Source organism: Anser cygnoides, chromosome Z (genome assembly GCF_040182565.1).
Source record: "Anser cygnoides isolate HZ-2024a breed goose chromosome Z, Taihu_goose_T2T_genome, whole genome shotgun sequence".
Taxonomy (NCBI): domain Eukaryota; kingdom Metazoa; phylum Chordata; class Aves; order Anseriformes; family Anatidae; genus Anser; species Anser cygnoides.
In genome coordinates this window covers 1,314,304-1,338,659 of record NC_089912.1, presented here as the reverse complement: position 1 = coordinate 1,338,659, position 24,356 = coordinate 1,314,304, and the positions used below count along the sequence as shown (strand labels likewise).

General features: G+C 52.0%; 2 protein-coding genes across 2 annotated transcripts; both read right to left on the bottom strand.

The window, feature by feature from the left end:
* Positions 1–8,121: 8,121 nt before the first annotated feature.
* On the bottom strand, positions 8,122–11,277 carry LOC136789060 (E3 ubiquitin-protein ligase Topors-like). Its single transcript, XM_066988453.1, has 2 exons — positions 9,406–11,277; positions 8,122–9,272 (listed from the first exon to the last, which is right to left on the bottom strand). The coding sequence occupies exon 2, from the start codon at positions 9,182–9,184 to the stop codon at positions 8,153–8,155; it is 1,032 nt and encodes a 343-aa protein (XP_066844554.1). The 5' UTR covers positions 9,185–9,272; positions 9,406–11,277; the 3' UTR covers positions 8,122–8,152.
* Positions 11,278–19,849: 8,572 nt separating this feature from the next.
* Positions 19,850–21,300, bottom strand: LOC136788891 (E3 ubiquitin-protein ligase Topors-like). Its single transcript, XM_066987598.1, has 2 exons — positions 21,125–21,300; positions 19,850–20,991 (listed from the first exon to the last, which is right to left on the bottom strand). Exon 2 carries the CDS (start codon positions 20,901–20,903, stop codon positions 19,872–19,874), a length of 1,032 nt encoding a protein of 343 aa, XP_066843699.1. The 5' UTR covers positions 20,904–20,991; positions 21,125–21,300; the 3' UTR covers positions 19,850–19,871.
* Between the last annotated feature and the right edge of the window lie 3,056 nt (positions 21,301–24,356).

The window sequence follows — 24,356 nt, the reverse complement described above, 5'->3', positions numbered from 1 at the left end:
GAATTTCCCCAGGTTCTTTCTGCCAGAGGCTCCAGGTGGGACCATTCTCCCCGGCTGCGGTGTAGAGCACATTCTTTACATCTGGTCCTGTTCGGACTGGCCCGAAGGCTACTGCATGAACTATTTCCTGCTTAATTTGTTCAAAGGCTTGTCGTTGCTCAGGGCCCCATTCAAAAGCATTCTTCTTACGGGTTACTTGGTAGAGCGGGTTTACAATCAGACTGTAATTTGGAATATGCATTCTCCAAAACTCCACGACACCTAGGAAAGTTTGTGTTTCTTTTTTGCTAGTTGGTGGAGACATAGCTGTTATTTTGTTGATCACATCCATTGGGATTTGACGGCGTCCATCTTGCCATTTTATTCCTAAAAACTGGATCTCTCGTGCAGGTCCTTTAACTTTATTCTGTTTTATGGCAAAACCGGCCTTCAGAAGGATTTGGACTATTTTCTTCCCTTTCTCGAAAACTTCTTCTGCAGTGTCACCCCACACAATGATGTCGTCGATGTACTGCAGGTGTTCAGGAGCTTCCCCCTGCTCCAGCGCAGACTGGATCAGTCCATGGCAAATGGTAGGGCTGTGTTTCCACCCCTGGGGCAGCCGATTCCAAATATATTGGACTCCCCTCCAAGTGAAAGCAAACTGTGGCCTGCACTGTGCTGCTAGAGGGATGGAGAAAAATGCATTAGCGATATCAGTTGTGGCATACCACTTGGCTGCCTTTGATTCCAGTTCATACTGGAGTTCTAGCATGTCCGGCACTGCAGCACTCAGTGGTGGCGTGACTTCGTTCAGGCCACGATAGTCCACTGTTAGTCTCCACTCACCATTAGACTTTCGCACTGGCCATATGGGACTATTAAAAGGTGAATGAGTCTTGCTGATCACTCCTTGGCTCTCCAGTTGACGAATTAGCTTATGGATGGGACTCAGGGAGTCTCGGTTGGTGCGATATTGCCGCCGGTGCACAGTTGTGGTAGCGATCGGCACTTGCTGTTCTTCAACCCTCAGCAACCCCACAACAGAAGGGTCCTCTGAGAGACCAGGCAAGGTAGACAACTGTTTAATGTCCTCTGTCTCCAAGGCAGCTATGCCAAAAGCCCAGCGGAACCCTTTTGGGTCCTTGAAATATCCTCTTCTAAGATAGTCTATGCCAAGGATGCACGGAGCATCTGGGCCAGTCACAATACGGTGCTTTTGCCACTCATTACCGGTTAGACTCACTTCAGCCTCCAATACAGTTAACTGCTGGGATCCCCCCGTCACACCATAAATACAGATGGGCTCTGGCCCTTTATAGCTTGATGGCATTAGAGTACGTTGTGCACCGGTGTCTACCAAAGCCTTATACTTCTGTGCGTCTGACGTGCCAGGCCATCGAATCCACACAGTCCAATAAACTCGATTGTCCCTTTCCTCCCCCTGGCTGGAGGCAGGGCCCCTCTAGTCCTGCTCAGAATCTTCGTTTCTGTGTTTAAAGGACTGCCTGCTGGAAGTTGGAGCAGCAAACTTTTCAGAGAACTCCTTTTTCCCAATTGTTTTCCTTTGCAATTCACGTACCCGTGCCTCTAGGGTCGCCGTAGATTTTCCATCCCATTTTCTCATGTCCTCTCCATGGTCACGTAGGTAAAACCACAGGGTGGCGCGGGGTGTGTGCCCATCATATTGTCTTCCTTGCATAGATGAACGTTTACCCCTAATAGCTGAGACACTGGTTTGTACAGGTGGGGAGGAAAATAATCTCTCTTCAAGTTGGTGGATCTTTTCAGAAAGTTTCTCCAAAGTATTCTCTTTTAGCTGGTGGACACTGGTTCGTTCAGGTGGAGGGGAAGATAATCTTTCTTCAAGTTGGTGGATCTTTTCAGAAATTTTCTCCAAAGCATTCTCTTTTAGCTGGTGGACACTGGTTCGTTCAGGTGGAGGGGAAGATAAATTCTCTTGAAGTTGGTGGAACTCTTCAGAGAGTTTCTCCACAGCCGAGACAGAGACCTGTAGGGAAGAGGAGAGATTTCCTTCGTACTGCCGGAGTAATTTAGCCACTTCATTCACTGGGGGATTCTCCTCCGCTTTCCAGGCTAGTATTGCCAATGAGCTGGCATATGCTGATGGTGCACTCCGTAAAAACTTCCGCCACATGGGTGGTGTACACCGGACTGCATCTGGATCTGCGGATGTTTGTGCGTCGTCTAGGTCCTTAGAAATGTCTTCCCGTATGGCTAATTCTCACAGGTACTGAATTCCCTTCTCTGTGGTGGTCCATTTGCCTGGTAGACATACAAGTTCTTCCTTGAAGGGATACCTTTCCTTCACAGCTGACAGGAGACGCCTCCAGAGGCTGCGAGGTCGTGCTCCATCTCCAATTGCTTTGTCAATGCATGTGTCCCTAGCAAGGGATCCCAGCCGCCTGGCTTCCCTGCCCTCTAATTCCACACAATTGGCTCCCGTGTCCCAGCACCGGAGCAGCCAGGTGACAAGCTGCTCACCTATACAGCGACCAAAATCTTTTCGCACATCTCGTAGCTCACGCTGGTATAGAGTCCGGGTAGTTACTGTTGATTTTTCGACATCCTCATCCTCATCTTCAGTCTCCTGCACCTTTGATGGCCCAGCCTCGTCTTCACTATGCCCAGACCTAGCAGAAGACTGTCTGCGTTCTAAACGACCTGAGCCTCTATACCATTTTTTCACCTTGTCTACAGGGGCAACTTGCACTGCTACAGCTCGTTTCTCTGACTCAGACACAGGGTCTGCCACAGGGGTTGGAATACCCTCTGCGGGGTCAACTTGCACTGCTACAGCTTGTTTCTCTGACCCAGACACAGGAGTGGGAGCAGCTGCAGGAGCCGGAGCTGCTGCAGGGGCTGGAGCGGCTGCAGGAGCTGGAGCTGGAGCGGCTGCAGGAGCTGGAGCTGGAGTGGCTGCAGGAGCTGGAGCTGGAGCTAGGTTGCTAGTAGCATCAATTGCAGCTCGATAGGCACAAGCCAGACCCCAGCACGCTACAGTGATTTATGTCACTTTGGCACTGCCAGAGTCATGACACCTTTTTTTCAAGCATTCTGCCAGCTTTTTAGGATTTTGCACTTGTTCAGGGGTGAATGTCCAAAACACTGGAGGTGCCTTCTGCTCTAGAAACATGCCCATATCCTCCCACACTCCCTGCCACTCGCAACTATCCCGCCTCAAGACAGATCTCCGGATGAGATTCCTAAGTAGTTGTTTAACCCTCAACAAAACCTGAAGCGCATTCAGGAGACATAACAACAAGAGCAGGCTGGTCTGAGTATCCCAAGGATATTCAACATCTCGGAGAACCACCGTAACTAGCTCGGGGGATAAGAGGGTGGTGGTGAAGGAGAAAGGGAGAGTGAACAGGTAGGGAAACATGTCTTCCCCTGTCCCCTTCACAGATTGGCTCCCTAACGAAAACAGGCAATAGGTGTAATTGCTAATAGTTTCCGAGATATGGGTTCCAAAGTATAGAGTCGACGTCAGTGCTGAGTACAAATACCACGTTAGAGTCATGACCAGATATTTCATCATTTCATAAGCCATTGCTACACCGCACAGTACCATAACAATCTTAAACCAGGGCCCGGAAAGGATAAACAGTGCAACAGGGAGCACATACAGAAAGTAACGCGCTATAAAACTCAATTTGGAATACAGGTACAGCAGACTGGAGACTAAGGCAAGCAACATGGTGACTAGCAACTATTAAGCAGGTCCACTACTTATACCAATTTTAGTTTAACACACTCTGGTCAAATCTGTCGATATCTCAACCCTTCGAGCCCCACGTTGGGCGCCAAAAGGACTGTTGTGGTTTAACCCGGCTGGCAGCTAAACAGCACACAGCCGTTCGCTCACGCTCCCCCCTCCCTCTCTGGGATGGGGGAGAGAAACGGGAAAGTGAAGCCGGTGAGTTGAGATAAAGACAGTTTATTAAGACAGGAATATAATAATAACAATAATAATAATAATAGTGATAATGATAATAGTATTAATAATAATAATGTGTAAGAAAACAAGTGATGCACAATGCAATTGCTCACCACCCGCTGACCGATGCCCAGCCTATCCCCGAGCAGCCGGCCCCCCACCCCGGCCAGCCACCCCTATATATTGTTTAGCATGACGTCAGATGGTATGGAATACCCCTTTGGCCAGTTTGGGTCAGCTGTCCTGGGTCTGTCCCCTCCCAGCTCCTGCTGCACCCCCAGCCTGCTCACTGGCAGGACAGAGCGAGAAGCCGAAAAGTCCTTGGCCTGGTGTAAACACTGCTCTGCAACAATTAAAACATCAGCATGTTATCAGCGCTCTTCTCATCCTAATCCAAAACATAGCACCCTACCAGCTACTAGGAGGGAAAATTAACTCTGTCCTAATTGGAACCAGGACAGTGACAATGGGGTTTAGAGCCGCTGGGTAAGGACCTAGGGACAGGCAACTGAAAGGGATGTCGTTGTGGGAGTCTGCTATAGACGAGCCGGCCGGGATGACGGCACTGATGAATCACGCTTTAAGGAAGTGAGAAAACTTCTAGATCGTCTGCCCTTGTCCTTATGGGGCACTTCAGCCTGCCAGACATCAACCCAGAATATCACATCGCTGAGACAAAGAGGTCCAGGAGATTCCCGAAGCGCCTTGATGCTTCTTGGCTTCTTGGTACAGGTCCTAGGAGAGCTGACTAGGAAAGGTGCCCTCCTAGACCTGCTGCTTGGAAAGAGGGGGGGTCTTGTGGGTGAAGTGGAAACGGGAACACTTCAATCTGAGCAGCCTGGACTGGTTGTTTTGCTGTTTTTCTGCGGCCCTGCTCAGGTCCGTGAGCATCCCCGTGGTGCACTTTCCAACCAGCTTCTCTACCTGGGCAGCAAGATCTTGCCCCAGTGCAGCAGCCCACATGGGTTGGCCCCTGTGCTGCCAGCAGCTCTGCTTCCATTGCTTGAACCTCCTGCACAGGGCCTTTGCCACCATCCATGAGTCAGGAGAAAGAGCGAGCGTTTTTCCCAGTCTGCCGTATCTAAAGGCAGCTGGAAGAGGGGAAACATAACCCCCGTTTTTAAAAAGGGAAAAAGGAAGAGCCAGGCAACTACAGGCCTCAGCTCTGTGCCCAGTCAGATCATGGAACAGATCCTCCTGGAAACTATTCTAAGGCACATGGAAAAGAAAGAGGTGAGTGGTGAACAGCCAGCATGGCTTCACTAAAGGTTTGCCTGGACTGACAAACCTGGCGGCCTTCTACAGGGGGCCTACAGCATTGGTGCGTAGGGGAAGAGCAACTGACATCATCTACCTGGACTTGTGCAAAGCCTTTGGCACTGGCCTGCACCATATCCTTGTCTCCAAGTTAGAGAGACAGGGATTTGATGGATGGACCACTCGGTGGGTAAGGAATTGGCTGGATGTCCACACTCAAAGAGTTGTGGTCAATGGCTCAGTGTCTAGGGGGAGGCCAGTGAGGAGTGGTGTTCCTGAGGGGTCGCTGTAGGGACCGGTGCTGTTTAACATCTTTGTCGCTGACATGACCAGTGGGATTGAGTGCCCCCTCAGCAAGCTTGCAGGCACCAAGCTGTGTGGTGCTGTCAAGATGCTGAAGGGAAGGGATGGCATGCAGGAGCACTTAGAAAAGCCGGGGAGGTGGGCTTGTGTGAATCTCCTGAGGTTCAACAAGGCCAAATGGAAGGCCCTGCATCTGAATTAGAGCAATCCAAAGCACAAATACAGGCTGGGCAGGGAATGGATTGAGAGCAGCCCTGAGCAGAGGGTTCTGGGGGTGCTGGTTGCTGAGCAGCTCGACATGAGCTGGCAACGTGTGCTTGCAGCTCAGAAAGCCACTCGCACCCTGGGCTGCACCGACAGCATGGTGGCCAGCAGGGCGAGGGAGGGGATTGTTCCCCTCTGCTCTGCTCTCGGGAGACCCCACCTGGAGCCCCATGTTCAGCTCTGGGCCTCCAACACAAGGAGGACACAGAAGTATTAGAATGAGTCCAGTGGAGACTATGGGGATGATGAAAGAACTGGAGAACCTCTCCTATGGAGACAGGCTGGAGGAGTTGGGGTTGTTCAACCTGGAGAAGAGAAGGCTCTAGGGAGACCTTACAGTGGACTTCCTGTGCCTCAGGTGGGCTACAGGAAGGCTGGGGAGGGACTCTATGTCAGGGGGTGGAGGGATAGGGCAATGGTTAAGGGTTTGAAACTAAAAGTGGGTAGATTAGGTGATCTAGAAAGAAGAACTTCTCTACTCTGAGGCACCAGCACAGGCTGCCCCGAGGAGCTGGGGCTGTCCCATCCCTGGCGGTGCCCAAGGCCAGGCTGGATGGGGCTGGGGGCAGCCTGGGCTGCTGGGAGGTGTCCCTGCCCATGGAAGTGGGGTGGGAAGTGGGTGGTCTATAAGGTCTCTTCCAACCCAAACCATTCCATGATTTCTTAAAAACAATCTTCCCTGTACAATCTTTCTCCTGCCAAATAATCTTAGATATTTATTTCTCCTTTGGACAAAAGACCCGTGATTTCCTTAGCTGCCACTGATGAGTCCAGAGAAGAGCAATCTTTGAGAATGTTCCCCAAGAAAACACAATTCAGGCAGAGCACAAGGTGGTGGGATGGTTTTGTTGAGACAGGAGAGAGAGCCATGCAGAGCAAAAGAGGCTGATCATATTTGCAAAGGGTATTTAACTCCCAACAAGCTAAAGTTAACTGCAGTGACAGCTGAAACCATTAAGCATCTTCCAGGATGATGGTGTCTATCCACAGGTAAAATCATGCTTTCTGGGGAGCACACTCAAGAGACTATCATTAGAAAGGGAGATAAAAAAGGTTACCAAAATAAAATAAACACTTGTTTCATCTTGAAAATGTAAATAGTGTTTACTAAACCCTCTTCTCGGAAATAGACCATTATGGACTGCCCGTTTTTCTAAGCTGTTTCCCATCTCCCCATCTTCTTTTTCTTCTGTCTTCTGTTGTCTGTGCTGTATTTGAACTGGACTCTGGATGAGGGTTTATTTAAACAAACTAGAGACAAAGACATTTCAACCACAAGAATGTGTTTCCACTTAGATTCCAGTTGCTTTGGTTTTGTATTTTGCCACTTGAATCGTTCTATTTAGTAACATTTCCACCTAAGACCGATATTAGTGTTCTTTCTAGATGAAGTTATCCCAAAGAATTTTGCGTTTTTTTTACCTCTTTAGTTCAGTTTCTTTTTTTTTTTTTTTTTAACAACAGCAAGAGGTTTCTCTGTATTTTTTTTATATAACTGTCATGAAGTCCTGTTGCGAAGCAGGAAACAAAATCAATGTAGAAGGCAAGCCATACCACCTCACCTTTGAACTGCTGTACACTTTTCACTTTTCTCTTTTCATTTAACAGTTTTCTTCAGTTAATTTCTGATATGACCTTGTGAGTAGTGCTTTGTATTTCAACATATTTCTAGATCGCAGGTCACCTCAACAGGAGAGGCACTTGGCTCTCCAGAAATCTTGTGAGGAATCAGCCTGGTTTGTTCAAACAGGGCAAATTCCTCTCTGACCTTTCTTGTTTCCGTTTGAAACACTTAACTGGGGCTTGGATTAGGTCACTGAAGAATAAATCTTAATCTGACCATTCTTAAAGTGAAATCAAAATGCCCACGTGTTGCTTTGACCAACTTAGCCAAAGCAGCACCAGTCTGCGGATAGGCGAGGCTTGTGCCTGCCCTCTGCTCCTCCTCAGGGCAGCCTTCAGATGCCTGTGCTATCTGACCGTATTGCCGAGTGACATTAAGCCACACAGACTGCTTCTGAACGCTTTCAAGGGCTACCTGTCTAATAGGTCAAATGCTGATTTATATCAAACGAATAAAATGCAGCTGGAAAGGTACTGCAGTGTGAGTTACTAGAACAGCACTCGCTGCTGGAAAAGAGTTTTAGAACATTGTTTGAGCTGAGGTTCTGCTATGATAAAGCAATGGCATTTCAAAGCACATTAATCAGCCATGACCAAAGGGACAGTGGGGGCCAGCAGGGCATGGGGACGGCACCAGGAAAAGAGAGGGAAGGCAGCAGCATGCACGGGGCTGTGCCAGCTCTGGTTTGAATCACACCGAGACTTTTTCTATGCTATATTTAATCTGTTTTATTGTTTTTTATTTCACCACCCGCAGGAGCCCTGCTAGAAGCGCCGGGGGGGCGGCCTCTTGCAGGGCTGGGGAGAGTGTTGGGCACTGCTCGCCCGGGTGCGCTTCCTGGGGCGCCGGGACCCCCGAGTCGAGCGGTGAGGAGCGGAGGGTCTGCGCCTGCAGGCCCGGGCAGAGGGACCTGCTGCTGCCTCCTGCCCCAGCTCTTCACGGGGCTCTTCCTGCTCCCTGGGGCTGTCTGCAGCTGGGACTTCATCAGGATCCCCATGTTGGAAAGCGCTGGATATGCCGGGGATCTCCTCGACGTCAGGGTCTGCAGAGCTGCTGGAGGGCGCAGGGCTGGTACTGAAGGCTCCCTGCGCTGGAGCAGCGTGCCCAGAAGCAGCTGCAGGTCTGGCCTCCTGCGCCCTGGCAGGGCGGCTGCTCTCGAGGCCCAGCAGCCTCCGTGCGTCCTCGCCGCAGAGAGCCACGATGGTGCCGACGAGCCCGTCGATGAGCGGCACGGTGAGGGGCCCCAAGGCGGGCTGTGTGTGCTGAATGATGGCGTCCCTGTCCAGCCCCATCACACACAGGGAGTGCAGGAGGAAGCTCTCTGCAGCTCTCGCCTGCCACCAGCGTGTCCCATAGATGGCTGAGAGCTGGCGGCGAAGCCAGGGCAGCACAGGGTCGAGGATGTCCCTGCGCTCCCTGAACAGCACGGCCCAGTCCTCGGGCAGGAGGCCGCCCACAGCAGCGCGGGGATCGGGCTCCGCATCCCTCTCCTCGGCTGGCACAGAGGACGCAGCCGGCGCTGCAGGGCTGTGGGGGGCAGTGGCGCTGCCTGCCTGGAAGCCAACAGGTACGGGCACTGCGGGAGGGGAGACGATGCATTCCAGGTAGTCTTCGTCTCCCCGCACGGAAACCTTGATGGTCCTCATGCCCGTCCTGCAGAGTGGGCAGCTCGCCTTCAGTTTTGCCCAGCGCTGGATGCAGCCCAGGCAGAACCGGTGGTTACATGGTGTCGCGTAGGCCACGTCCTTTCGCCCCTCCCGGCACACGGGACACGTCCACGCCTCCTCCGTGGCCATGATCTTCTCGTTAAGGTGTGCTAGGGGAGAGCTGATGGGGATGAGCTGCTCCCCTGCACCGGCACTGCAGCAGCGGGTATCGCGCACGCTGCGAGGAAGAGAGAAGGTCACTGGCTGTGCCCCGGCCCCTCAGCAGGAACCCCCCCGGCCCCAGCCCCACGGCTGGGTGGTCCCACGTCCCCCGCGGGCCGCCCCGGGGCACGTGTCCCCACACAGCTCACCTGCGCTGCTGCAAGTGCTCCTCACAGGGCCCCGGCTGCCTGAGCCAGGCAGGGCCGGGGAAACACAGGCACTGCCTGCGGGGACGGGCACTGAGAACAGCTGCCGACGGCCCCACAGCACAGCTCCAACAAATCCTTGCTCGGCGCTCCAAGCCTCGCACAAACGCTCAGCGGGAGTCCAGGCACGAGCCAGGCTGGGGCGGGCTCTGCCTGCGCCCCAATATGAGCAGCGAGGGCCGTGAAGTCACAGTCCGTTGCTGGCTGACCTCAGAGCCCATGGCTCTGGGTGACCTCAGAGCCCATGGCTCTGGGTGACCCCCACAAACCAAAGCACGTGTCTGAGAGCATTGCCCAGACGTTTTGTGAACTCCAGCAGGCTTGCTGCCCTGACCACTTCACTGGGAGGCCTGGTTCAGTGGCCAAGCCCCGTGTCAGTGAAAAATCTTGTCCTCACCTCCAGGCGGACCCTCCCCTGTCACAGCTCCATGCCATTGCCTCGAGTTTTGTCAGCGTCCCCAGAGAGCAGAGCTTAGCGCCGGGCCCTCCGCTCCCCTCGTGAGGAAGCTGCAGGCCGCCATCAGGCCTCTCCTCAGTCTCCTGCAGGCTGAACAAACGCAGGCACCTCAGCCGCTCCTCATCTGTCCTGCCCTCCAGACCCCTCACCACTTTGAAGCGCTCCTTTGGATGCTCTCTCTCGAAGAATTTTATGGCCTTCTGATAGTGCCGTGCCCAAAAGTGCACACAGGACTCGAGCTGATGCTGAAAGAGCGCAGAGCAGAGCACAGCAATCCCTGCCCGCGACCGCCTAGCCATGCTGTGCTGGAGGCACCCCACGATGCCGTTGCCCCTCCTGCCTGCCAGGGCCCACGGCTGACTCACGTTCAACTTGCCGTCGACCAAAAGCCCCAGAGCCCTCTCTGCAGGGCTGCGCTCCAGCCTCTCCTCCCCCCAGACTGCCCGGACAGCCAGGGTTGCCCGTTGCCAGGTGCGCAATCCCTCACTCGCTCTCGCTGAACCTCATCTTGTTGGGGATTGCCCAGCTCTCTGGTTTGTCAGGATCTCTCTGCAAGGCCTTCCTCCCCTCCATGGAGTCAGACGCTCCTCCCAATTTAGCATCGTGCCTAAATGGACTCAAGACGCCCTCGAGTCCTACATGCAAGTCACTTAAGACAACATTGAAGAGAACTGGCCCTAAAATGGAGGCCTGCGGAAGCCCCCTAGCGACTGGCCGCCAGCCCGATGCAACCCCATTTACGATAACCCTTGGAGCCCGACCCGTCAGCCGCTTGTTCACCCATGGCATTATGCATTGCTCTAGCTGTGTGCCGCTCAATTTGTCCAGAAGGAGACAGTGAGAAACAGTATTGAAGCTGTGCTGAAATCCAAACAGGTGCCATCAGCTGGCTTCCCTTGGCCAACTAGACGGTTGACCACTTCCTAAAAGGAAATCAAGTGCGTTAAGCAGCACTTTCCCCTCGTGAACGTGCGTTGGCTGTGATCAATGGCTGCATTGTCCTTCAGGTGATCTTAAGAACTCCCAGAATACTTTTCACCATATTTTTAACATTTTTCCCTCCCAATTGATTGGGGGGAGTTGAAAAACCATAAAATAATAATAATAAAAATAATAATAATAATAATAAAGAGAAAATCATATTCATGTTCCTAAGAAGAACAGGAATAAAAGAATAGGGAAGGTAAGCGAGGCAAAGTGCAACCGCTGACCAGCTGCTGACAGATGTCCATCCCATCCCCAAGTAGCAGCCCTCATACCAGCCTGGCCTAGCAGTTCCTAGGAATAATTCAGCACCATGCCCTGTGTTGTGCAATATCCCTTTGGCCTTTTGCACTGTCCCTGCGTGAAGAATTTTGTACACAACAGATGCAAATCTGCTCCCATCCACTGCTTTCTCTGTTGAATGTAGAAGGGCAACATTGCTGACTAATGCTCTCTTGCAGCCCCCAGTCTTACATCTCGATCCTTAAGCAAGCTGCATTTGAAAAGGAAAGGGGAAAGGGGAAAGGGGAAAGGGGAAAGGGGAAGGGGAAAGGGGAAAGGGGAAAGGGGAAAGGGGAAGGGGAAAGGGAAAGGGAAAGGGAAAGGGAAAGGGAAAGGGAAAGGGAAAGGGAAAGGGAAAGGGAAAGGGAAAGGGAAAGGGAAAGGGAAAGGGAAAGGGAAAGGGAAAGGGAAAGGGAAAGGGAAAGGGAAAGGGAAAGGAGAAAGAAAAATTTATGAATTTATGAAAAAAAATTTATGAAAATTTATTAGTGTTCCGGGCGGTGGCATGGGGCACAGGATATGTTTCCAGCCATCCGGTGGTTGCTTCCACCATTGTAAGTACGTGGCGCTTGCCGTTGCGGGTTTGAGGGAGTGTGATGTAATCAATCTGCCAGGCCTCTCCATATTTATATTTCAGCCATCGTCCTCCATACCAAAGAGGCTTTGACCGTTTGGCTTGCTTGATTGCAGCACATGTTTCACAGTCATGAATAACCTGTGCTATAGGGTCCATGGTCAGGTCCACCCCTCGATCACGAGCCCATCTGTATGTTGCATCTCTACCTTGATGGCCTGAGGTGTCATGGGCCCATCGGGCTATAAATAATTCACTTTTATTTTGCCAGTCCAGGTCCACCTGAGCCACTTCAGTCTTAGCAGCCTGATCCACCTGCTGGTTGTTTTGATGTTCTTCAGTAGCCCGATTCTTGGGCACATGAGCATCTACGTGGCGTACCTTTACAACCAGGTTCTCTACCCGGGCAGCAATATCTTGCCACAATGCAGCAGCCCAGATGGGTTGGCCCCTGCGCTCCCAGTTGTTCTGCTTCCATCGTTGTAACCACCCCCACAGGGCATTTGCTACCATCCATGAATCAGTATAGAGATAGAGGACTGGCCACTTTTCTCGTTCAGCAATATCTAAAGCCAGCTGAATGGCTTTCACTTCTGCAAACTGACTCGATTCACCTTCTCCCTCAGCAGCTTCTGCAACTCGTCGTGTAGGACTCCATACAGCAGTTTTCCATCTCCGATGCTTTCCCACAATACGACAGGACCCGTCAGTGAACAAGGCATATTTCTTCTCATTTTCCGGTAGCTTGTTGTACAGTGGGGCTTCTTCAGCACAGACCACCTCCTCCTCTGATGATATCCCAAAGTATTTGCCTTCTGGCCAGTCCATAATCACCTCCAAGATTCCTGGGCGACTGGGGTTTCCTATTCGAGCCCGCTGAGTAATCAGTGCAACCCACTTGCTCCATGTAGCATCAGTTGCATGATGTGTAGAGGGGACCCTTCCTTTGAACATCCAGCCTAGTACCGGCAGTCGGGGTGCCAGGAGGAGCTGCGCTTCAGTACCGACCACTTCCGAAGCAGATCGAACTCCTTCATATGCTGCCAATATCTCCTTTTCAGTTGGAGTGTAGCGGGCCTCAGATCCTCTGTATCCCCGACTCCAAAACCCCAGGGGTCGACCTCGAATTTCCCCAGGTTCTTTCTGCCAGAGGCTCCAGGTGGGGCCATTCTCCCCGGCTGCGGTGTAGAGCACATTCTATACATCTGGTCCTGTTCGGACTGGCCCAAGGGCTACTGCATGAACTATTTCCTGCTTAATTTTTTCAAAGGCTTGTCGTTGCTCAGGGCCCCATTCAAAAGCATTCTTCTTACGGGTTACTTGGTAGAGCGGGTTTACAATCAGACTGTAATTTGGAATATGCATTCTCCAAAACTCCACGACACCTAGGAAAGTTTGTGTTTCTTTTTTGCTAGTTGGTGGAGACATAGCTGTTATTTTGTTGATCACATCCATTGGGATTTGACGACGTCCATCTTGCCATTTTATTCCTAAGAACTGGATCTCTCGTGCAGGTCCTTTAACTTTATCCTGTTTTATGGCAAAACCGGCCTTCAGAGGGATTTGGGCTATTTTCTTCCCTTTCTCGAAAACTTCCTCTGCAGTGTCACCCCACACAATGATGTCATCGATGTACTGCAGGTGTTCAAGAGCTTCCCCCTGCTCCAGCGCAGACTGGATCAGTCCATGGCAAATGGTGGGGCTATATTTCCACCCCTGGGGCAGCCGATTCCAAATATATTGGACTCCCCTCCAAGTGAAAGCAAACTGTGGCCTGCACTGTGCTGCTAGAGGGATGGAGAAAAATACATTAGCGATATCAATTGTGGCATACCACTTGGCTGCCTTTGATTCCAGTTCATACTGGAGTTCTAGCATGTCCGGCACTGCAGCACTCAGTGGTGGCGTGACTTCGTTCAGGCCACGATAGTCCTGTGCATGCTGCATTTAAAAATGAAAGGGAAAGGGGAAAGGGAAAAGGGGAAAGGGGAAAGAGAAAGGGAGAGGGAGAGGGAGAGGGAAAGGGAAAGGGAAAGGGAAAGGGAAAGGGAAAGGGAAAGGGAAAGGGAAAGGGAAAGGGAAAGGGAAAGGGAAAGGGAAAGGGAAAGGGAAAGGGAAAGGGAAAGGGAAAGGGAAAGGGAAAGGGAAAGGGAAAGGGAAAGGGAAAGGGAAAGGGAAAGGGAAAGGGAAAGGGAAAGGGAAAGGGAAAGGGAAAGGGGAAAGGGAAAGGGAAAGGGAAAGGGAAAGGGAAAGGGAAAGGGAAAGGGAAAGGGAAAGGGAAAGGGAAAGGGAAAGGGAAAGGGAAAGGGAAAGGGAAAGGAGAAAGGGAAAGGGAAAGGGAAAGGGAAAGGGAAAGGGAAAGGGAAAGGGAAAGGGAAAGGGAAAGGGAAAGGGAAAGGGAAAGGGAAAGGGAAAGGGAAAGGGAAAGGGAAAGGGAAAGGGAAAGGGAAAGGGAAAGGGAAAGGGAAAGGGAAAGGGAAAGGGAAAGGGAAAGGGAAAGGGAAAGGGAAAGGGAAAGGGAAAGGGAAAGGGAAAGGGAAAGGGAAAGGGAAAGAAAGGGAAAGGGAAAGGGAAAGGGAAAGGGAAAGGGAAAGGGAAAGGGAAAGGGAAAGGGAAAGGGAAAGGGAAAGGGAAAGGGAAAGGGAAAGGGAAAGGGAAAGGGAAAGGGAAAGGGAAAGGGAAAGGGAAAGGAGAAATAAAAATTTAGGAATGTTTTTTCTGTATGGTATTGAGGAGAGCATGACTCCTCTTGTGTAGAATAATGAATATAGTAATAACGTTGGCTATACAGAAGGAGAAGCGTCTTTCCTCCACATTGCGTATGGGGAACAAGACTGAAGCAAAGGAACCTTTGTGGCTGAAACAGAAGAATTGGAGGTTAATTTAAAAATGTTATTTCTCTAGGCCAAAGGAAAAATGCACTGAACACTATGCCAAGGCAAGAAATAGAAAGCTCTTCTTGAGGACAGAAATCTCAAAACCTAAGCACAACATCGGGGGAAGATTAGGGCTGTCCAGAGGAAGAAGAAATACCCTCAGAGTGAAGTGGCAAACCCATCCCTGGCTGGAGTAGGGTTGAAAGTTGCAGCCTCTGCTTACATACACGATGGCAAGGACAGCAGCAGTCTCTGCGCAAAGCAGACTTGAAAAAGAGAACCCATTCCTAAACCATGGGAGAGATCCCTGACACGATAGCTCTCAAAGTCATGAAGAGAGCAGAAGAGCAGTTTTGCACGCAGCGTTTGCTGTTTCCATTGCTTGTTAGGGTTATGCTTTCCTTGTATACAGCATCTGCATACAGATGCTGCGAAGCTTCCAGGCCGCTCCCTGTCTCTGGGTGAATTTTCACGAAGGAGAGTCCGAATGGAGGGAAACTGGGCTGCATGGACTCAACTACTAAGCCTCATGCTTAAGGAAGCCAGCGTCCTCCACAATTACACTTGGCAGTCGGTGCCTGGACGCTGCCCAGTTCTGGGGGCATAGAATCACTGAATCACTGAATCACAGAATATCCTGAGTTGGAAGGGACCCAGGAGGATCATCGAGTCCAACTCCTGGCACCACACAGGTCTACCCCAAAATTCCGACCACGTGACTAAGTGCACAGTCCAAACACTTGTTAAACTCCAACAGGCTTGGTGCAGTCACTACTTCCCTGCGGAGTCTGTTCCAGTGTGCGACAACCCTCTCAGTGAAGAACCTCTTCCTGATGCCTATCCCATCCCCAAGGAGCAGCCCTCATTCCAGCCTGGCCAAGCACTTTATAGCAATAGTTCAGCACGATGCCCTAGGTTATGGAATATCCTTCTGGCTACTTCAGCTCAGCTGTCCTGCTGCTGTCCCCTCCCAGCTCCTTGTGCACCGCAAGTCTCTTTGCTGGCAGACAAGTGCTGGCATAACCCGTGCAATAGTGTCCCTGGTTAGGTCCTGCTCTCCATGGCAAGCCCCTCAAACATCGCATTGGTTTTTCACGTTGACAGAAATGAGGTAGCAAAGAGAAATCCAAGAGTGATCAAAAGGGACTTTACGTCTTTGTGTCAACTGGTTGGAGGATTAGGTGCACGAGCAGTGTTTTCCTCCGTCTTTCCAGTAGCAGGTATCAATACCGAAAGGAACACGCAGACCCAGCAGAGGAACAAGTGGCTGCGAGGCTGGTGCCACCAACACGGTGTTGGGTTCCTTGCTGATGGGAAGGTCTACATGACACCAAGCCACCTGGGTCGTGATGGGAAGCACCTTTCTCAGAGGAGGAAAAGGATTTTTGCCCTGGAGTAAGGAAGGCTGATTGTCAGGGCTTTAAACTTAGATTCAAAGGCGGAAAGGGACGAAGCCAGGCCTGCCAGCGATAAGCTATTGACTGCACACCAAAAGCGGAGGGACCATGTGCTAGCAAGACCCTTCAGTATGCCCAGCGAGGGGCTGGGTTCAGTGAAGCATATCTGAACTATTTCTCCACTCACTGATGAATCATGCTTTAAGGAACTGAGAAAACTTCTAGATCGTCTGCCCTTGTCCTTATGGGGCACTTCAGCCTGCCAGACATCAACCCGGAATATCACATTGCTGAGACAAAGAGGTCCAGGAGATTCCCGAAGCGCCTTGATGCTATCTTCTTGGTACAGGTCCTAGGAGAGCTGACTAGGAAAGGTGCCCTCCTAGACCTGCTGCTTGGAAAGAGGGGGGGTCTTGTGGGTGAAGTGGAAACGGGAACACTTCAATATAAGCAGCCTGGACTGGTTGTTTTGCTGTTTTTCTGCGGCCCTGCTCAGGTCCGTGAGCATCCCCGTGGTGCACTTTCCAACCAGCTTCTCTACCTGGGCAGCAAGATCTTGCCCCAGTGCAGCAGCCCACATGGGTTGGCCCCTGTGCTGCCAGCAGCTCTGCTTCCATTGCTTGAACCTCCTGCACAGGGCCTTTGCCACCATCCATGAGTCAGGAGAAAGAGCGAGCATTTTTCCCAGTCTGCCGTATCTAAAGGCAGCTGGAAGAGGGGAAACATAACCCCCATTTTTAAAAAGGGAAAAAGGAAGAGCCAGGCAACTACAGGCCTCAGCTCTGTGCCCAGTCAGATCATGGAACAGATCCTCCTGGAAACTATTCTAAGGCACATGGAAAAGAAAGAGGTGAGTGGTGAACAGCCAGCATGGCTTCACTAAAGGTTTGCCTGGACTGACAAACCTGGTGGCCTTCTACAGTGGGGCTACAGCATTGGTGCGTAGGGGAAGAGCAACTGACATCATCTACCTGGACTTGTGCAAAGCCTTTGGCACTGGCCTGCACCATATCCTTGTCTCCAAGTTAGAGAGACAGGGATTTGATGGATGGACCACTCGGTGGGTAAGGAATTGGCTGGATGTCCACACTCAAAGAGTTGTGGTCAATGGCTCAGGGTCTAGGGGGAGGCCAGTGAGGAGTGGTGTTCCTGAGGGGTCGCTGTAGGGACCGGTGCTGTTTAACATCTTTGTCGCTGACATGAGCAGTGGGATTGAGTGCCCCCTCAGCAAGCCTGCAGACACCAAGCTGTGTGGTGCTGTCAGCATGCTGAAGGGAAGGGATGCCATCCAGGAGCACTTTGAAAAGCCGGGGAGGTGGGCTTGTGTGAATCTCCTGAGGTTCAACAAGGCCAAATGGAAGGCCCTGCATCTGAATTAGAGCAATCCAAAGCACAAATACAGGCTGGGCAGGGAATGGATTGAGAGCAGCCCTGAGCAGAGGGTTCTGGGGGTGCTGGTTGCTGAGAAGCTCGACATGAGCTGGCAAGGTGTGCTTGCAGCTCGGAAAGCCACTCGCACCCTGGGCTGCACCGACAGCATGGTGGCCAGCAGGGCGAGGGAGGGGATTGTTCCCCTCTGCTCTGCTCTCGGGAGACCCCACCTGGAGCCCCGTGTTCAGCTCTGGGGCCTCCAACACATGAAGGACACAGAAGTATTAGAATGAGTCCAGTGGAGACTATGGGGATGATGAAAGAACTGGAGAACCTCTCCTATGGAGACAGGCTGAAGGAGTTGGGGTTGTTCAACCTGGAGAAGAGAAGGCTCTAGGGAGACCTTACAGTGGACTTCCTGTGCCTCAGGTGGGCTACAGGAAGGCTGGGGAGGAACTCTATGTCAGGGGGTGGAGGGATAGGGCAACGGTTAAGGGCTTGAAACTAAAAGTGGGTAGATTAGGTGATCTAGAAAGAAGAACTCTACTATGAGGCACCAGCACAGGCTGCCCCAAGGAGCCGGGGCTGCCCCATCCCTGGCGGTGCCCAAGGTCAGGCTGGATGGGGCTGGGGGCAGCCTGGGCTGCTGGCAGGTGTCCCTGCTCATGGAAGTGGAGTGGGAAGTGGGTGGTCTATAAGGTCTCTTCCAACCCAAACCATTCCATGATTTCTTAAAAACAATCTTCCCTGTACAATCTTTCTCCTGCCAAATAATCTTAGATATTTATTTCTCCTTTGGACAAAAGACGTGTGATTTCCTTAGCTGCCACTGTTGAGTCCAGAGAAGAGCAATCTTTGAGACTGTTCCCCAAGAAAACACAATTCAGGCAGAGCACAAGGTGGTGGGATGGTTTTGTTGAGACAGGAGAGAGAGCCATGCAGAGCCAAAGAGGCTGATCATATTTGCAAAGGGTATTTAACTCCCAACAAGCTAAAGTTAACTCCAGTGACAGCTGAAACCATTAAGCATCTTCCAGGATGATGGTGTCTATCCACAGGTAAAATCATGCTTTCTGGGGAGCACACTCAAGAGACTATCATTAGAAAGGGAGATAAAAAAGGTTACCAAAATAAGGTTACCAAAATAAAATAAACACTTGTTTCATCTTGAAAATGTAAATAGTGTTTACTAAACCCTCTTCTCGGAAATAGACCATTATGGACTGCCCGTTTTTCTAAGCTGTTTCCCATCTCCCCATCTTCTTTTTCTTCTGTCTTTTGTTGTCTGTGCTGTATTTGAACTGGACTCTGGATGAAGGTTTATTTAAACAAACTAGAGAGAAAGACATTTCAACCACAAGAATGTGTTTCCACTTAGATTCCAGTTGCTTTGGTTTTGTATTTTGCCACTTGAATCGTTCTATTTAGTAACATTTCCACCTAAGACCGATATTAGTGTTCTTTCTAGATGAAGTTATCCCAAAGAATTTTGCATTTTTTTTACCTCTTTAGTTCAGTTTCTTTTTTTTTTTTTTTTAACAATACCAAGAGGTTTCTCTGTATTTTTTTTATATAACTGTCATGAAGTCCTGTTGCGAAGCAGGAAACAAAATCAATGTAGAAGGCAAGCCATACCACCTCACCTTTGAACTGCTGTACACTTTTCACTTTTCTCTTTTCATTTAACAGTTTTCTTCAGTTAATTTCTGATATGACCTTGTGAGTAGTGTTTTGTATTTCAACATATTTCTAGATCGCAGGTCACCTCAACAGGAGAGGCACTTGGCTCTCCAGAAATCTTGTGAGGAATCAGGCTGGTTTGTTCAAACAGGGCAAATTCCTCTCTGGCCTTTCTTGTTTCCGTTTGCAACACTTAACTGGTGCTTGGATTAGGTCACTGAGGAATAAATCTAAATCTAACCATTCTTAAACTGAAATCAAAATGCCCACGTGTTGCTTTGACCAACTTAGCAAAAGCAGCACCAGTCTGCGGATAGGCGAGGCTTGTGCCTGCCCTCTGCTCCTCCTCAGGGCAGCCTTCAGATGCCTGTGCTATCTGACCGTATTGCCGAGTGACATTAAGCCACACAGACTGCTTCTGAACGCTTTCAAGGGCTACCTGTCTAATAGGTCAAATGCTGATTTATATCAAACGAATAAAATGCAGCTGGAAAGGTACTGCAGTGTGAGTTACTAGAACAGCACTCGCTGCTGGAAAAGAGTTTTAGAACATTGTTTGAGCTGAGGTTCTGCTATGATAAAGCAATGGCATTTCAAAGCACATTAATCAGCCGTGACTAAAGGGACAGGGGGGCCAGCAGGGCACGGGGACGGCACCAGGAAAAGGGAGGGAAGGCAGCAGCATGCACGGGGCTGTGCCAGCTCTGGTTTGAATCACACCGAGACTTTTTCTGTGGTATATTCAATCTCTTTTATTGTTCTTTATTTCACCACCCGCAGGAGCCCTGCTAGAAGCGCCGGGGGGTTGGCCTCTTGCAGGGCTGGGGAGAGTCTTGGGCACTGCCTGCCCGGGTGCGCTTCCTGGGGCGCCGGGACCCCCGAGTCGAGCGGTGAGGAGCGGAGGGTCTGCGCCTGCAGCCCCGGGCAGAGGGACCTGCTGCTGCCTCCTGCCCCAGCTCTTCACGGGGCTCTTCCTGCTCCCTGGGGCTGTCTGCAGCTGGGACTTCGCCAGGATCCCCATGCTGGAAAGCGCTGGATGTGCCGGGGATTTCCTCGACGTCAGGGTCTGCAGAGCTGCTGGAGGGCGCGGGGCTGGTCCTGAAGGCTCCCTGCGCTGGAGCAGCGTGCCCAGAAGCAGCTGCAGGTCTGGCCTCCTGCGCCCTGGCAGGGCGGCTGCTCTCGAGGCCCAGCAGCCTCCGTGCGTCCTCGCCGCAGAGAGCCACGATGGTGCCGACGAGCCCGTCGATGAGCGGCACGGTGAGGGGCCCCAAGGCGGGCTGTGTGTGCTGAATGATGGCGTCCCTGTCCAGCCCCATCACACACAGGGAGTGCAGGAGGAAGCTCTCTGCAGCTCTCGCCTGCCACCAGCGTGTCCCATAGATGGCTGAGAGCTGGCGGCGAAGCCAGGGCAGCACAGGGTCGAGGATGTCCCTGCGCTCCCTGAACAGCACGGCCCAGTCCTCGGGCAGGAGGCCGCCCACAGCAGCGCGGGGATCGGGCTCCGCATCCCTCTCCTCGGCTGGCACAGAGGACGCAGCCGGCGCTGCAGGGCTGTGGGGGGCAGTGGCGCTGCCTGCCTGGAAGCCAACAGGTACGGGCACTGCGGGAGGGGAGACGATGCATTCCAGGTAGTCTTCGTCTCCCCGCACGGAAACCTTGATGGTCCTCATGCCCGTCCTGCAGAGTGGGCAGCTCGCCTTCAGTTTTGCCCAGCGCTGGATGCAGCCCAGGCAGAACCGGTGGTTACATGGTGTCGCGTAGGCCACGTCCTTTCGCCCCTCCCGGCACACGGGACACGTCCACGCCTCCTCCGTGGCCATGATCTTCTCGTTAAGGTGTGCTAGGGGAGAGCTGATGCTGATGAGCTGCTCCCCTGCACCGGCACTGCAGCAGCGGGTATCGCGCACGCTGCGAGGAAGAGAGAAGGTCACTGGCTGTGCCCCGGCCCCTCAGCAGGAACCCCCCCGGCCCCAGCCCCACGGCTGGGTGGTCCCACGTCCCCCGCGGGCCGCCCCGGGGCACGTGTCCCCACACAGCTCACCTGCGCTGCTGCAAGTGCTCCTCACAGGGCCCCGGCTGCCTGAGCCAGGCAGGGCCGGGGAAACACAGGCACTGCCTGCGGGGACGGGCACTGAGAACAGCTGCCGACGGCCCCACAGCACAGCTCCAACAAATCCTTGCTCGGCGCTCCAAGCCTCGCACAAACGCTCAGCGGGAGTCCAGGCACGAGCCAGGCTGGGGCGGGCTCTGCCTGCGCCCCAATATGAGCAGCGAGGGCCGTGAAGTCACAGTCCGTTGCTGGCTGACCTCAGAGACCATGGCTCTGGGTGACCTCAGAGCCCATGGCTCTGGGTGACCCCCACAAACCAAAGCACGTGTCTGAGAGCATTGCCCGGACGTTTTGTGAACTCCAGCAGGCTTGCTGCCCTGACCACTTCACTGGGAGGCCTGGTTCAGTGGCCAAGCCCCGTGTCAGTGAAAAATCTTGTCCTCACCTCCAGGCGGACCCTCCCCTGTCACAGCTCCATGCCATTCCCTCGAGTTTTGTCACCGTCCCCAGAGAGCAGAGCTTAGCGCCGGGCCCTCCGCTCCCCTCGTGAGGAAGCTGCAGGCCGCCATCAGGCCTCTCCTCAGTCTCCTGCAGGCTGAACAAACGCAGGTACCTCAGCCGCTCCTCATCTGTCCTGCCCTGCAGACCCCTCACCACTTTGAAGCGCTCCTTTGGATGCTCTCTCTCGAAGAATTTTATGGCCTTCTGATAGTGCCGTGCCCAAAAGTGCACACAGGACTCGAGCTGATGCTGAAAGAGCGCAGAGCAGAGCACAGCAATCCCTGCCCGCGACCGCCTAGCCATGCTGTGCTGGAGGCACCCCACGATGCCGTTGGCCCTCCTGCCTGCCAGGGCCCACGGCTGACTCACGTTCAACTTGCCGTCGACCAAAAGCCCCAGAGCCCTCTCTGCAGGGCTGCGCTCCAGCCTCTCCTCCCCCCAGACTGCCCGGACAGCCAGGGTTGCCCGTTGCCAGGTGCGCAATCCCTCACTCGCTCTCGCTGAACCTCATCTTGTTGGGGATTGCCCAGCTCTCTGGTTTGTCAGGATCTCTCTGCAAGGCCTTCCTCCCCTCCATCGAGTCAGACGCTCCTCCCAATTTAGCATCGTGCCTAAATGGACTCAAGACGCCCTCGAGTCCTACATGCAAGTCACTTAAGACAACATTGAAGAGAACTGGCCCTAAAATGGAGGCCTGCGGAAGCCCCCTAGCGACTGGCCGCCAGCCCGATGCAACCCCATTTACGATAACCCTTGGAGCCCGACCCGTCAGCCGCTTGTTCACCCATGGCATTATGCATTGCTCTAGCTGTGTGCCGCTCAATTTGTCCAGAAGGAGACAGTGAGAAACAGTATTGAAGCTGTGCTGAAATCCAAACAGGTGCCATCAGCTGGCTTCCCTTGGCCAACTAGACGGTTGACCACTTCCTAAAAGGAAATCAAGTGCGTTAAGCAGCACTTTCCCCTCGTGAACGTGCGTTGGCTGTGATCAATGGCTGCATTGTCCTTCAGGTGATCTTAAGAACTCCCAGAATACTTTTCACCATATTTTTAACATTTTTCCCTCCCAATTGATTGGGGGGAGTTGAAAAACCATAAAATAATAATAATAAAAATAATAATAATAATAATAAAGAGAAAATCATATTCATGTTCCTAAGAAGAACAGGAATAAAAGAATAGGGAAGGTAAGCGAGGCAAAGTGCAACCGCTGACCAGCTGCTGACAGATGTCCATCCCATCCCCAAGTAGCAGCCCTCATACCAGCCTGGCCTAGCAGTTCCTAGGAATAATTCAGCACCATGCCCTGTGTTGTGCAATATCCCTTTGGCCTTTTGCACTGTCCCTGCGTGAAGAATTTTGTACACAACAGATGCAAATCTGCTCCCATCCACTGCTTTCTCTGTTGAATGTAGAAGGGCAACATTGCTGACTAATGCTCTCTTGCAGCCCCCAGTCTTACATCTCGATCCTTAAGCAAGCTGCATTTGAAAAGGAAAGGGGAAAGGGGAAAGGGGAAAGGGGAAAGGGGAAGGGGAAAGGGAAAGGGAAAGGGAAAGGGAAAGGGAAAGGGAAAGGGAAAGGGAAAGGGAAAGGGAAAGGGAAAGGGAAAGGGAAAGGGAAAGGGAAAGGGAAAGGGAAAGGGAAAGGGAAAGGGAAAGGGAAAGGGAAAGGGAAAGGGAAAGGGAAAGGGAAAGGGAAAGGAGAAAGAAAAATTTATGAATTTATGAAAAAAAATTTATGAAAATTTATTAGTGTTCCGGGCGGTGGCATGGGGCACAGGATATGTTTCCAGCCATCCGGTGGTTGCTTCCACCATTGTAAGTACGTGGCGCTTGCCGTTGCGGGTTTGAGGGAGTGTGATGTAATCAATCTGCCAGGCCTCTCCATATTTATATTTCAGCCATCGTCCTCCATACCAAAGAGGCTTTGACCGTTTGACTTGCTTGATTGCAGCACATGTTTCACAGTCATGAATAACCTGTGCTATAGGGTCCATGGTCAGGTCCACCCCTCGATCACGAGCCCATCTGTATGTTGCATCTCTACCTTGATGGCCTGAGGTGTCATGGGCCCATCGGGCTATAAATAATTCACTTTTATTTTGCCAGTCCAGGTCCACCTGAGCCACTTCAGTCTTAGCAGCCTGATCCACCTGCTGGTTGTTTTGATGTTCTTCAGTAGCCCGATTCTTGGGCACATGAGCATCTACGTGGCGTACCTTTACAACCAGGTTCTCTACCCGGGCAGCAATATCTTGCCACAATGCAGCAGCCCAGATGGGTTGGCCCCTGCGCTCCCAGTTGTTCTGCTTCCATCGTTGTAACCACCCCCACAGGGCATTTGCTACCATCCATGAATCAGTATAGAGATAGAGGACTGGCCACTTTTCTCGTTCAGCAATATCTAAAGCCAGCTGAATGGCTTTCACTTCTGCAAACTGACTCGATTCACCTTCTCCCTCAGCAGCTTCTGCAACTCGTCGTGTAGGACTCCATACAGCAGCTTTCCATCTCCGATGCTTTCCCACAATACGACAGGACCCGTCAGTGAACAAGGCATATTTCTTCTCATTTTCCGGTAGCTTGTTGTACAGTGGGGCTTCTTCAGCACAGACCACCTCCTCCTCTGATGATATCCCAAAGTATTTGCCTTCTGGCCAGTCCATAATCACCTCCAAGATTCCTGGGCGACTGGGGTTTCCTATTCGAGCCCGCTGAGT

Excerpts from the sequence above, each read along its gene's own strand:
- LOC136789060 (XM_066988453.1), bottom strand. The coding sequence starts at position 9,184 with ATGGCCACGGAGGAGGCGTGGACGTGTCCCGTGTGCCGGGAGGGGCGA.
- LOC136788891 (XM_066987598.1), bottom strand. The coding sequence starts at position 20,903 with ATGGCCACGGAGGAGGCGTGGACGTGTCCCGTGTGCCGGGAGGGGCGA.